Below are 14,096 nucleotides of genomic sequence, written 5' to 3'. Positions count from 1 at the left end.
AAGCAAGAGTCACTGTTAGTAACTTCACAACTGCAGTGATTCACTTAACAACTGTGGCAAGGAAGGTTGTAAAATGGGGGCAAAACAAATGTAACAAACGTCTCACTTGGCAACCGAAATGTGGGGCTCGGTTGTGGTCGTAAGTCAAGCCAAGCATCCGAATTTTATTCACGTAACTGCACGGAGGCTGCAATGGTTGTTCAGTGTGAAAAACAGTCATAAGTCACTTTTTTTTAGTGCCATTGTAACTTCAAATGGTCAATAAATGAATGGTTATAAGTTGAGGATTACCTGGTATCCAGTCAGCATTGCAAAAGCACAGTGGTGAAATTCAATTTCCTCCCCCTACCGGTTATGTGGGCGTGGCTAGGCGTGGCTTGGTGGGTCATGTGACTGCGTGGGCACGGCCAGCTTTTTAAAAAAAACTTTTTAAAGCATTTTTAACTACCTGTTCACTTTTTTACTTTAAAAAGTAAAAAAAAAAAATTCCGACGACCAGCTGGGTGACAATCAACTGTGCTGCGCGATTGTCGGAACTTTTTAAAAACTTTTTTTTAGCATTTTTTACTACCGGTTCAGATGAACTGGCCCAAACCGGTAGCATTTCACCCCTGCAATAGCATCATCTGTTTAGCCAGGACTGGAGACTGTAAAGCTGGGTATCATCATTTATTTAATTGCCTATTTCAATTTGTTATACTTCCTGATTCCCAACGACGCCGGGAGACTTTTTATCAATTTCATGAACTTCTTTCATCCGCTAAGTTGAAGAAATATATTGTGTAGTTTGTGTGCTGGGAACTGTGTTGGAATTCTGCTTTCTTCCTGATCTAAGCTTTATTTTTAGCAACACCGTAAACCTGAACAATCTTATTTATTCATTTTTTGCTTTTCCACGTTCACTTGCTAGATATTTTTTGTTACAGGTTTTCCCCAGGCAGTCTCTCTCAAAGAAGCAGCCGACACTATTGGTGATCTGTGGTTGTGAACAGAATGGGGCCATCGGCCTGGCATGTGCCCGGCATTTGCGTGTATTTGTAAGTATCTAACTAACTCTGAATGCTGTGGGGGTTGGGCCACCTTTGGATCATTTATATCTTGCCTTTACTATATTTATAAAAAACTCAAAGTCCGATGAACAGACCTAATACTGTCCTCCTGACAACTACCCTGCAAGGTGGGTCTGAAAGAGAGTGATTGGCCAAGGTCATCCAGTTGGTTTTCATGCCTAAGACAGAACTAGAACTCACAGTCTCCTGGTGATTGGCCCAAAGTCACCCAACCGGCTTTCATGCCCAAGGCAGGACTGGAATTCACAGTCTCCTTGTGATTGGCTCAAAGGCAGCCAGATAGATTTCTTGCCTGAGGTGGTACTAGAACTCACAGTCTCCTGGTTTCTAGCCTGGTTCTTTCATCAGTAGACCAGTGAATGAATGGCTGATGCCAAAGAGCATAAGTCTTGTGTCAGAGTTTGCAGCAGCAATCACATCCAGAAAGCATACACAGGTAACTGATTCAGCAGGATTCATTAACTTCTCTTTATATATATAATATAACACCTGAAGTACAATACCAAAAGCAAGTTTTCCAACGTGGTAGTAAATACAAGCAAAACACAATTAGAGGAGAGAACAGTTTTAGTTTCAGTTCAGAGCAGCAGACTAATTTTGAACTCTGCACAGACTCAGAGCTACAGGGCTAAGCTACGCCCTGTCTCCTTGTTGCTCGCACAGCAAATACTGTTTTTAGTTTCCAAACAGTCCCCATTGGCTGACCTGTTGCCATGTCTATTCTGATCTATGAACAAACTCTGACATTTTGCCTTGCACAAACTCAGGGAATTGATAGATTGGCTATCCCCTTTGTAGACTATTTGCAAACGGTTCCCTTGGCCAAGTTTCTGCCCCACTAACTTGAGCTTTTTAAATGCAGATTTTTCCAATCAAGACTCCCTCCAAAATCCTTTATCTCCAGATATCTGCCTTAAAGGCAACAATGCCACCGAGAAAACTTGTCCAAGGCTTTCTGAACTGCTATAGCAAACTTTGTAACTTGCCCAATGGCAAACATTTCTCACCCATTAGCAGGATTGCTACTATCTTGGTATCCATATTCTGTATTCAGGGCCACCAAACATGATACATTCATTTTAATCGTATATATTTTTCCTTAAAAACTACATTTGTACAGTTGCTATTAAGCCAAGATGTCAGGGTTCCAAGTAACACCCCCCACTCCCCCAACAAAAAAAGACTCCGCGGCCAGCAATTCCTTAAAGCTCCATTTTATTTGAGATGTCATATTGGCACATCTTTGGAGCTTCAGGGCTCCACAAGAATTGTATCACATAATTCGGTGATTTGGCAATTGAAAAGATCGTTGTGTTCCCATACATTGAGTAACTCCAGAAGTGCAAAATTGGATTTGTTTAATAAGGACAAGTATTAAACAAATGTTCCTGCCATCCTGCACAAGATTTAAAAATATATCTTAAATGGACAGCTTTACAAAATTGGGATTACAGCATTTCTGAAGCACATCACCAACATCCTAGCTTTAAATGTCTTTACAAAATCTTATTTTCTGAGGCTAAGAGGTCTTCTTCTCTGCATTAAGGACCCAGATATATTTCAGAATCGATCACAGAGATTTCTGATCATTGGATTAAACTAACATGAGATGTTCAGAGTCTTATGTAACTGATAAAAGTCCTGGAAATGACCTTCTGAACCTCTCCCATGCCACCAATTACAAATTTTTTAATGTGACACAAAGAAAAAAAAATACACACAGAAACCAATGTAAAATAGTATCAAAGTAAAATTTGTTTTTGCTGTGATCCCCTCTCACTACTCTTCCTCCAAGTATTAACTAAACCTTACCCTGCTTACATTTATGAGATTACCAGAGGTGGGCTGCTACAGGTTCGCCCGGGTTCGGGAAAACCCATAGCTAACGTTATGGCCGGTTCCCACCCCTGGCTGGCCCTGCCCCCCCGCCCCCTCTCCTCCCATGAGTCTCCATGCGGCCTGTTTTGGATGCGAGGTAAGTGCATGGCCCATGCACTTACTTTGCATCCAAAAAGCTTGGGGAGGAGGAAAAACGGGCCTCCTGGAAGTTCCTCTGGGAGGCCTCCGGAGCCCGGGGGAGGCAGTTTTCGCCCTTGCAAAGGCTCGAGGAAAGCCTCCGGAGCCTGGGGAAGGGGGAACCCCCCCCCTCGCCATGGTGTAGGAGGTCGACTAGGCCACGGCCAGCATGGCCACGCCCAGCCAGCAACCTGGCAGAGAACCCATTGGTGGAATTTTTGAAGCCCACCCCTGGAGATTACCATTTAGATCAGTGTTTCCCAACCTTGGTTACTTTTGTAGGAAGTTAAAACCCACCCCCTCTCCTAGAAAAATGAAATATCCTGGGAAATATTGAACAAGGCAGAATATTATATTTCCCTGGACAAGAAATGGAGGAACATGTTTTTAGGCAGGAAACAGATTTATTCTTAGTAGCCCCCCACTTTTGTCAATGGGCCATTAAAAGGCCTGAGCCAGTCTATTGTACATAACAAAGATCCCTCCCTTAAACCCCAGGTGATGGGATTACGGCATGATAGTACCCATCTTTACCCATCTCACCACAGGGCACCTGGAAGAAGCAATGCTCAATCAAACCTGGACTCAAACATAGCCTACAGACTTGCCCCTGCATGGCTCCATAGGAGTCTGACAACCAATCAGAATACAAGATCAAAGGCCAGAGAGGGCATAAAACCAGGAACTTTCAGCATCTCGCTCTCTCTTTTCTTCTTCACCCAACATCTGGATGCATGTGACCCCCCCCTTTTCTGTTCAGGAGCTCAAGCCATGTGATCCTGTCCACCATTAAAACCATCTTTCCAAGCACCCTTCCTTTTCCAATGTCTTTTTCCCCACTTGGAACTGAACCCGGAAGGACATTTCTTTCAACACTTTAAAACAAATAGAATTCAACTCCCAGAATACCCTAGCCATCATGGCTAACTAAGGAATGCTGAAATTCTTGATGTCCACTAGTCCTAAACTTGCTAAGGTTGAGATACCCTGATTTATATACTACCACCTACCTGGGCTGGCATTATTAATATACTGTACATTTCTATCATCAGAGTATTGATAAACTCATCCATCAACACAAGGCTTTGTTGATAGATAAACAGTTATTATATCTCTTTCAGACAACCTAGAGAGAATGAATTTCTTTTTTGGGAGCACTAAATGTCTTTGATATTTGAAATCTGTCAATCCAGTTTCTCACCGTTCCATGTCTGAATAGATATGGTCAAATACATTTGTACAAACTTTTGCCAAACTAGAGTGGATTTCAATTTTCTGATTACTTAACTGAAATCTTGATGCTTTCTCAAGGACAGGATTCTGACTCATTATGTTTTGTAATTCGGGTACCCTTACAGAGGACTGCTGAAAACAATAGCATCCTGAACCTTGAAAATATCCTAAATTTCTTAGAAGTTTCAACTCCTGGAGTGAGCATAATGTCCAGGATTTCTTACAAAGCTGCTTTGAATTGCTATCCAGTTAATTAACCTCATAATTCATCAAGAAAATCTCATGAGGAATTTCCCAATAGCAGTTTGTAACTCTTCTTTCATTATTTCCTCACCTATGTTGCCTTCCATGTCCTGCTTCTTGAAATTTAATTTGAATGATTTCTGGGATTAAATACAGTCCCATTAGCTGTGGTTATAATGAGGGAAGTGATTGCCCTTGATGCTTACCTGCAGTCATCTCCTGTTTTCTGTTCCAGGAATATGAGCCGACCATATTTTACCCCAAAAAGTCGTCTAATCCTCTCTACAGAGATTTCACCACGCAGTGTGAAAAGATCGACATTCCTTTCCTTTCCTACCTGCCAGCAGAGGTAAGTCGAGATGCTTAATCGCATTTAGGGAAGGAAGCCGATTACAGTAAAAATCCTTTTATTTCCAGCTTTCACACGTATTAATGTTTCCATCCCACCTTCAGAACTATGCAGGCAGAGACTTACATTTTAGCATCTCAGCAAGGAAGTCTTCCACTTACAATAATTTGTTTAGGGATCATTCAGAGTTACAACAGCAATGCACAAAGGCGACGTATGACTATTTTTCACACCACTATGCCAGCATCGCTGGGGGTGATGTGATCAAAATTCGGATGTTTGGCAACTGGCTCATATTTATGACCGTTGCAATGTGCCGTGATCACACGATCACCTTTCGAGACCTGACAAGCGAAGTCCATGGGGAAGCCAGATTCACTTAGCAACCGTTTTACTAACTTAACAACTGCAGCGATTCACTGAACAAGTGAAGTGCGGCAAGAAAGGTCGTAAAACGGGACAAAACTCAGTTAATAATTGTCTTGCTCAGCAACAAAAATGTGGGGCTCAATTGTGGGCCCCACAATTGACAAGTGACAAAAGTCAAGGACTACCTATGAAATGATCTAGATCTCTTTTTCAACAGAACAGTAGTTAGCTACCCTTCTGTTTAGAAGGAGGTTAGGAAGGATGGATATCTCACCAGCTTTTGTCGTCTGGATGTGTTTGCCTACAGTTCCCATAATCCTGTAGGTCAGGGGTGTCCAAACTTGGGAACTTTCAACTCCCAGAATTCCCCGGCCAGCCATGCTGGCTGGGGAATTTTGGGAGTTGAAGTCCACAAGTCTTAAAGTTCCCAAGTTTGGACACCCCTTCTGTAGGTGAAAGCTACGCAAGTAAGACATTGAAGAGCACCAGATTGGGGAGGTACAGAACGTTTCCCTCTTTCTGTGTATAGTAGGAGCTCATTGTCTTAGTTATATATCCTAAGCCATCATTTCCACTTCTGTCTACAGTTTTCTTTTTTATTGATCAAATGTTCACTGTTTTTTCCCCTCTATAACATCTTACAATTATCACATTAACATTGTTGTGTCATCATGCCTGTATATATCAATCTTATATCACTTCTATATTTATATACATTCATCCACAGTTCTATACATTTCTCTATTGTTTCTTGGCTGAATTAACTTTATTCCTGTTATTCCTGCAACCATTTATACCAATTGTCCCAAATTTCATAGTATTCAGATTCTTCTTTGTCCTTTAAATTTAATGTGAACTTGTCCATTTCTGCGCAACCTAGAATTTTCTGAATCACTAATTCATCTGGGGGAATATTACTTTGTTTCCAACATTGGGCAAACGTTGTTCTGGCTGTAGTCATACAGGTGTATTAGTCTGTATTTAATTTTCTTTCTATAGTTCCCCTTGGTTATTGCCAGCAGAAAGAGTTCCGGTTTATATTCTGTTTGTTCCTCTGTAATTTGTTGTATCCATTTCCAAATTTTAATCCAATACTTTTGGGTTTCCGGACAAGTCCACCATATATGATAGAAAGTCCCTCGCATTTTTTTGCACTTCCAGCAGATTGGATTCATGTTCACATACACTTTGGGCAATCTCATTGGTGGTAAATGCCAACGATAGAACATTTTGTACATGTTTTCTTTGTATGCTACTGATCTTGTTAATTTATCATTTGTTTTCCAAATTCTTTCCCAATCCACTAGATCTACTATATATTGTGTCCAAAATTTTTGGCCCACACTATCATGCATCCTTTAACTACTTCTTCTTCCAATGTTATTTCTAATAAATATTTGTACATTTTTATTATAAATTTATCTTTCGGGCCTGTTAAAATTATATCTATTTGTTGTAATTCTGTAAAGATTCCATATTCTTTTATATCTTTTTTGTACCTCGATTGTAATTGAAGATATGGCCACCAATCTATATTTATATTTTGCTCCTTTAATTCCTGATTTGTTTTCAGATTCCTCTGAATGTCTAAAATTTCTCTGTATCTAACCATTTTAGATAGATCTAGTATATTGGGATGTGTCCTGGCTTCCATAGTGGAAAGCCATGTCAGTATTTTCATGTCGTGTTTTTCCCTAATTTTACTCCAGACCTGTATCAGTGCATCTCTAATGTGGTGTCTATGAAAATATTTTTCTTTCTTTTTTCCCTCCTCCCATAAGAAGAAATGTCATCCCGTATGCATATCGTGGCCCTTTAGTGTTAATACTCTTTTATTTTTTAAATTAATCCAGTCCCTGATCCATGTTAACGCTGCTGCTTTATAATAAAGCTCCCAGTCAGGGAGTCCCATACCACCTCTGTCTACAGTTTTCATGTGATTTGAATTTGAGCTTGACTCGAGAGTGTTTTGGTTATATTTTAGCGCTGATTGCACATATTTGATTTCCCCAAAGTATAGTGCCCACCTCAGTGCAATCATACGTATGATGCCATCGTTAATGTTTCGATGCATATTTCTGCATCATTGAATCTATAGTGCAGAGCACACTCTGAAATGGCAATATGGAAGAAATACTTGAAAAGGGATTTCAAGAGAACGCTTAGCTTTCATCTCCAGAATTAGTTTTAGAAGTATTAAAGGATAAACACAGATAATCTAGTTATTATGATTATTCTGGGTTCCCAGTAAGTCATCCGATTAAATCATTCTCAACATTTCTTTCTCTACATTTAATAAGCATATCATTTTACCCTATTAACAATGATAAGCTGGCAGAACTTTGGCGGTCTTTTGGGGGGGGGGGGCTGGGCAGGCGAGGGATGGGATATGTGGCCTGTGATTTAAATTATACATGCTTGGATTATATTTGAATTACTTTCTTAGCAAAGGCAGTTGCAAATGTTTTTGAGGAATTAGAAAAAGGCTTTAATATTTCTGATAATGCCTAATGGCGGTCGCTCTCATCACCCGGGAAGAGGGGGGGCATGCTAGAGGGCCTGTCTCCCCTTCTGCTCACACCGTTCTACGGTGAACAGAGGAGATGCCGGTGAAAAAAACCACAAATCTTCGGCTGTCCGCAGCCCGATGAAAAGTACTCCAATGTTGCTGCCTTGTTCTTTGTACATGCGCACCCCTTGCAAGTCCAAAGGGTGCACATGTGCAAAGAACATGGTGCGATACCAGAAGACTTTTTGCCAGCTTGTGGCCAGCTGCTGCCTCTGAGAGCCGCTTTGCAAAGTGGCTCTCAAAGAGGAGTGGCTGGGAGGTTTCTTTGCCAGCCAGCCGCTTCCCAGCAATGGTGGATGTCTGGGGGCCGCCGAAAATTCCCTTCAGCTTGCCAGAAGGACTCTGGACCTGCCACAGCCCAGCAGCAGTGAAGGAAGTTGTTAGATCCGGGCAACGAGAGAACAGACTCCAGACGATAGTGACAACAACAGCTCTTTATTTAGTAGTAGTAGTGATCCAGCTTGACTTGGGGTCGAGTAGCTCCCCTTTTATAGGAATCGGGTACACCTCCCGTCCAATCAGAACAACCCCTTGTTCCCGCCCTAGTGGCGGACCTGAGTGGAGACTTACAGCGGTTTATGCTAATATCTAACAGAAGTGGTTCGGGGGCATGGCAGGCCTGGGTCTCTGCCGGTTCTGCGACCCAGACCTGAATTCTACTACCAATTCGGCCGAACCGGGCTAAACCAGGAGCAACCCACTTCTGGATTAGTTCTGTCAAGATGGAGAGGGGCTTGGAAAGATCATATTTCTTTGCAGTCATCTAGTTGTTAGCAGTCTCCCTGAGAGCTCTTGAAGCAGTTGCCTGTTGCCTTTTGAAAAAGGACCTTTTAGACATCCTATGAGTTCCAGAGGTGGTACTCAGCAAGTTCTGACCAGTTCTGGAGAACTGGTAGCAGAAACTTTGAGTAGTTTGGAGAACCGGTAAATATCACCTATTCTATTCCATCTATTCTCTGTCTCCCAGTCCCAGCTGATTGGGAGGGAATGGGGATTTTGCAGTAACCTTCCCCTGCCACGCCCACCAAGCCACATCACGCCCACCAAGCAGAATTGGTAGTAAAAAAAAAATGAATGCCACCACTGCCTATGACCTGGATGACTGAGAATATAATCTATAGTTTGTTTTAGGGATTCTAAAAAAATTATATTTATTCAGTTTTGTACAGTTCTTTTAATTGCATTTTAACCTCCTCCAAACTGTACATATTTAATTTTTTTTTATTGTATTTTTGTGATATTCTATATGGACTGTACACCGCCCCGAGTCCCTTCTGGGAGAGGGGGCGGTCTAGAAGCACAAATAAATTGAAATTGAAATTGAAATAGACATTAAGCACAGTTGTGATTCTCTTTGTGAGTCCTTTGCTTAATGATCGAGTGGCCAGTGCCAATTGTAGTTGCTAAATGAGGACGACCTATAATGATTCTGTAGCATGATCTAATGATATATACCTAATTCTTCTTAAAGTTGAATAATAATAATAATAATAATAATAATAATAATAATAATAATAATAATAAATATTTATTTCTTAGCCGCACCCTCTCCCGAAGGACTCGGGGCGGCGTACAATGAAACATATGAAATAAATATGGACAAAACAAACATATAACAGAGACATATACCGAGACATACACAAGGAGGAGGTCGGCTGATAAATAAAACAATTAAAATACAGTCTTTAAAAACCCCTAGATAATTAAATATAATTAAAATACCCAGTAAAAGCCCGTCAGGAGCGATATGGTTAGATCAAAGTTGAGCCAGGCCAGCTGCTTGGAATAGGTGGGTCTTAAGCTTAATACGAAAGGAGCGGAGGTCAGAGGTATTCCTAATATCCGGGGGGAGGTCATTCCACAGGGCTGGGCCCGCCACAGAGAAGGCTCTACTCCTAGGCGCCGCCCCCCGACACTGTCTTGTGGACGGCACCTGGAGGAGGCCCTCTCTGTGCGAGCGGATTGGTCGCAGGGATGTATGGGGCAGAATACGATCCCGCAAGTAACTAGGTCCTGAGCCATGGAGCGCTTTAAAGATTGTTATCAAAACCTTGAAACGCACCCGATAGACCACAGGAAGCCAGTGCAGCTCGCGCAGGAACGGTGTCACATGGGAGTACCTAGTACTCCCCATAATTACCCGCGCGGCTGCGTTCTGGACCAACTGTAGCCTCCGGGTGCATTTCAAGGGAAGCCCCATGTAGACAGCGTTACAGTAGTCCAAGCGAGACGTCACCAGCACATGAGTGACTGTGCGTAAGGCGTCCCGGTCCAGTAGGGGGCGCAATTGACGCACCAGGCGAACCTGGTGGAACGCCCCCCTTGCCACGGCTGTCACATGGTCATCCATGGACAGCCGGGCATCCAGGAGGACGCCCAAATTGCGCGCCCGCTCCACGGGGGCAAGTTGAATGCCCCCAATGGCCAATGATGGAATTAATTGGCTGAACCGGGGAGCTGGTACCCACAGCCACTCCGTCTTGGAGGGGTTGAGCTTGAGTCGGTTGTCATCCATCCAGATCCATACGGCTTCCACACACCGGGACATCACTTCGATGGCCTCGTTGGGGTGGTTCGGGGTGGAAAAGTACAGCTGAGTATCATCAGCGTACAGATGGTATCCCACCCCGAAACCACGGATGATCTCACCCAGCGGCTTCATATATGTATTGAAGAGGAGTGGCGAGAGGACCAACCCCTGTGGCACCCCACAAGTAAGGGGGCGTAGGGTCAACCTCTCTTCTCCTGCCAACACACGCTGCGTCCGGTCAGAAAGGTAGGAGCCGAACCACCGCAAAATGGTGCCCCGGACCCCCAGCCCCTCCAGCCGGCGCAGCAGGATACCATGGTCGATGGTATCAAAAGCCGCCGAGAGGTCTAATAGGACCAGGATAGAGGAACAACCTCTGTCTCTGGCCCTCCAGAGATCATCCACCAACGCGACCAAGGCCGTCTCCGTGCTGTGACCGGGGCGGAAGCCGGACTGGCGCGGGTCTAGATAATCATTTTCCTCCAGATGTCGTGGAAACTGGTAGGCCACCACACTCTCTACAACCTTCGCCAAAAAGGGAAGGTTGGAGACAGGACGATAATTGGCCAGCTCCAAAGGGTCCAGAGAAGGCTTCTTGAGCAAGGGTCTCACCACCGCCTCTTTCAAGGCGGCCGGGAGAGACCCCTCGCTCAGCGAAGCATTCACTAGGCCCAGGAGCCAGTCTCGTGTAACCTCCCAGGATGCCAGTACAAGCCAGGAGGGGCACGGGTCCAATAAACATGTGGTGGGTCGCAGTCGTCCACGCAATCTGTCCAAATCCTCGATGGCAACCAAGTCAAACTCCTCCCAGATCGATACCTCAAGACTCGCCATGGACGTCTCCATTGGATCACTGACAGGAACCCAATCTCTCCGGATTTGAGCGATTTTATCCTGCAGATATTTACCAAATTCCTCTGCCCTGCCCTGTAGGGGGGCCTCCCGCGGCCTCTGAAACAAGAGGGAGCGGGACACCCGAAACAGGGCGGCAGGGCGGTTCTCCGCGGATGCAATGAGAGTGGCACAATATTGGCGTTTGGCCACTCTCAATGCCACAAGGTACGTCCTTAAATGACTCCAACGACTCTCTAGACGTCTCTTGCGGCACTTCATCACCCTTAGCTCCTCGGTAAACCAAGGGGCTAGGGTGGATCGTTGCCGCCGGAGAGGCCGCAAAGGCGCCACCCGGTTCAAGGCCCCGGTAGTTGCATTATTCCACGCAACTACCAGGTCCTCTACCCGGGGGCGGGTCAAGGTTACAGGAGGTGGCCCAAGCTCCGTCTGGAACCTATCAGGTTCCATCAGGCGCCTGGGGCGGAACCATCTGGAACTTTCCGGTTCCGCCTCCCCGCAGCGGGAGGTAGCACCAGGGAAGTCAAGACGGAGGAGTGAGTGATCTGACCATGACAGGGGAGTGATGGTTAAGTCCCCTCCTCCCAGATCACTCAGCCACTGGCCAGAGACAAAAACAAGGTCCAGAGTGTGTCCTCCCTCGTGTGTCGGGCCCTGAATCATTTGAGTCAGGTCCATGGCTGTCATGGAAGCTATGAACTCCCAAACCCCCTCTGATGCTTCTCCCATCGATGGCAGGTTAAAATTCCCCATCACTAAAAGTTTGGGGGTCTCAACCGCCACCGATGCGATCAGCTCGAGGAGTTCAGGCAGGGCCGCTGATGTATAGCGAGGAGCCAGGTATACTATCAGCAGGCCCAACTGTCTCCCAGGCCCCCATTTCACAACAAGGGATTCACATCCGGACGTCTGTGGCACAGTAGACTCCCTCGGCTCTAAGTCCTCCCGAATAATTGCTGCCACCCCACCGCCCCTTCCCTGGGCCCGGGGCTGGTGAAATGCTCGGTAGCCTGGTGGGCACATTTCGACGAGGGGAAGACCTCCCTCGTGGCCCAACCAGGTCTCCGTTATTCCCGCGAGGTCCGGCTCCCCCTCTAAAATTAGATCGTGAATGAGGGGGGCCTTGTTAACAACGGACCTCGCATTGCATAACAGCAGCCTCAGGCCTTGGGTCTGTAACTCTTGACCACCTAGAACGCGGGGGTTGGTACAAGCGACCGAGTGTAACCAGCAACCACGGTCTCCCAACCGACTGTAGGTTCTTAAGCTGTCCTCGTATCTGCCCCTCCTCCTCCCTTCCGCCCCTTCTGTTCGCGACCACACCTGGAGGCCCGGCTCTCACATCGCTCCTGGTCTGACCCACCCACCCCCCCTCCCTGGAACCCCCTAAAAACAATGTAAAACATTTGACTAAAAATCCCCTCAGCTTCCGTTTCTTCCACCTCTCGGGGTTCACAAACCCGTCATCAAGGCAGGCCCTTGTAAGAGCCAAGGGCCATACCTGCGAGAGAGGGGCCTCCCGCAGGCGGAGCAGGTCTAACCTTGAATAAATTGATAGAATATTAAAGCCCAATTGGGTAAGGGTGCAGGTAGTAAAAGTCAATAGCCGGAGGGCTAAGGTCTTAATGGGATACTAAAGCTGGAGGCTTTAGTATCCAGATAGTACTTGGAAAGAGGGCGGGGGGGAAATGTTCAAATATTCCCAAAGTGGAGCAAATGGGGGACATTCCAAGGTGGTTAAAAGTAGATGTAGTTACAGATGTTACAGATGTGGGTTCCTTAGTGAATGGGAGGTGGCCTTTTTAAGCCCAGCTGTTCTTAGTCTTAGTCTGGTCTGGGCAGTCAGTTAGTCTGGTCTGGGTAGTCAGTTAGGCTCATCCATGGCCCTAACACGGGTCTCCAGTGACCTCCAGTGACCTCTATCAATATTTCTTGATAGTAGAATTATCTCTGACTTGGAGATCATTTTAATTCCATATATCTATTTTACACCATGTTATTTTTGTGCCCAAGTTGGTCTTAACTGTAGGTCATCATTGGTCCAGATCTGGTGGGGAAAGGACCATTATAGAGAGCCTTCTTGATGTTAGCAGGCCTCTACTTCGCATGAATTTTATGGGACCAATAAAAAGAGGAAGAATGTACTGGAAACAAATGAATATTATACAAATTGTATGGGATTTTAGCAACAGTAGAGAATTTTCATGACTTATTTTGCTCTGAGTAAGCTTTGTATTCTATTGCTCAGTAGATAATTGGTTAATTGCTCTGCATTCTTTGAAGAAATGGATGCCTTTTGTGAGAGATATCCAGACCTGAGGATGTATAGCAGTTGCTTTCTTATCTTTTCTCTTTCTGCTATTAATTCAGGGTTATTACGTTAGCTTGACTGATTCCTTTATTCTGCGCTGCGGTTAAGGCAGCACGGTCAATATTTATGCTACTGAAAAGTGAAAAATCGAAACACATCCATTTTTAAGGGGTATTTGTGATACCTGAGCCTATCTCCCTGTATACGTTTGTGAGTTATATGATTTATCCCTTAACTTTTATTTTCATTTACATATTTAGAAAATTTATATGACCGCCCACTCACTCTTAGTTTTAATGTTGGATTGATGTGTTTAAAACGTTTTTTTTTTCCTTTTAAAAAATACACACAGATCGGGGTGAAATGCTATGAGTTCGGGCTGGTTCGGCCGAAGCAGTAGTAAAAAATGCTACTGGTTCGCAGAAGCGGTAGTAAAAAATACTGAAAAAAGGAAAATCGCACGTTGCACAGCTGAGCTTCAGAACTTTTTTTTAAAAAAAAACTTTTAAAGCATTTTTTTTACTACAGGTTCTCGGGAAACAAGGGGGTGGGGT

The 14,096-nt window shown here is 44.6% G+C and overlaps 1 protein-coding gene across 1 annotated transcript in view; it reads left to right on the top strand.

Annotated features, from left to right (window-relative positions):
- The window catches only part of YJEFN3 (YjeF N-terminal domain containing 3), a 40,568-nt gene that overhangs the window by 17,727 nt on the left and 8,745 nt on the right, over positions 1–14,096 (top strand). The window contains exons 3-4 of the mRNA XM_081960185.1: positions 927–1,037; positions 4,798–4,911. Of these exons, the coding sequence (XP_081816311.1) occupies positions 927–1,037; positions 4,798–4,911 (225 nt within the window). The remainder of the gene's footprint in view (positions 1–926; positions 1,038–4,797; positions 4,912–14,096) is intronic.

The sequence above is a fragment of the Natrix helvetica genome (genome assembly GCF_964273705.1).
Source record: "Natrix helvetica genome assembly, chromosome: 1".
NCBI classification, from domain to species: Eukaryota; Metazoa; Chordata; class Lepidosauria; order Squamata; family Natricidae; genus Natrix; species Natrix helvetica.
This window is presented reverse-complemented; position numbering and strand designations above follow the sequence as displayed.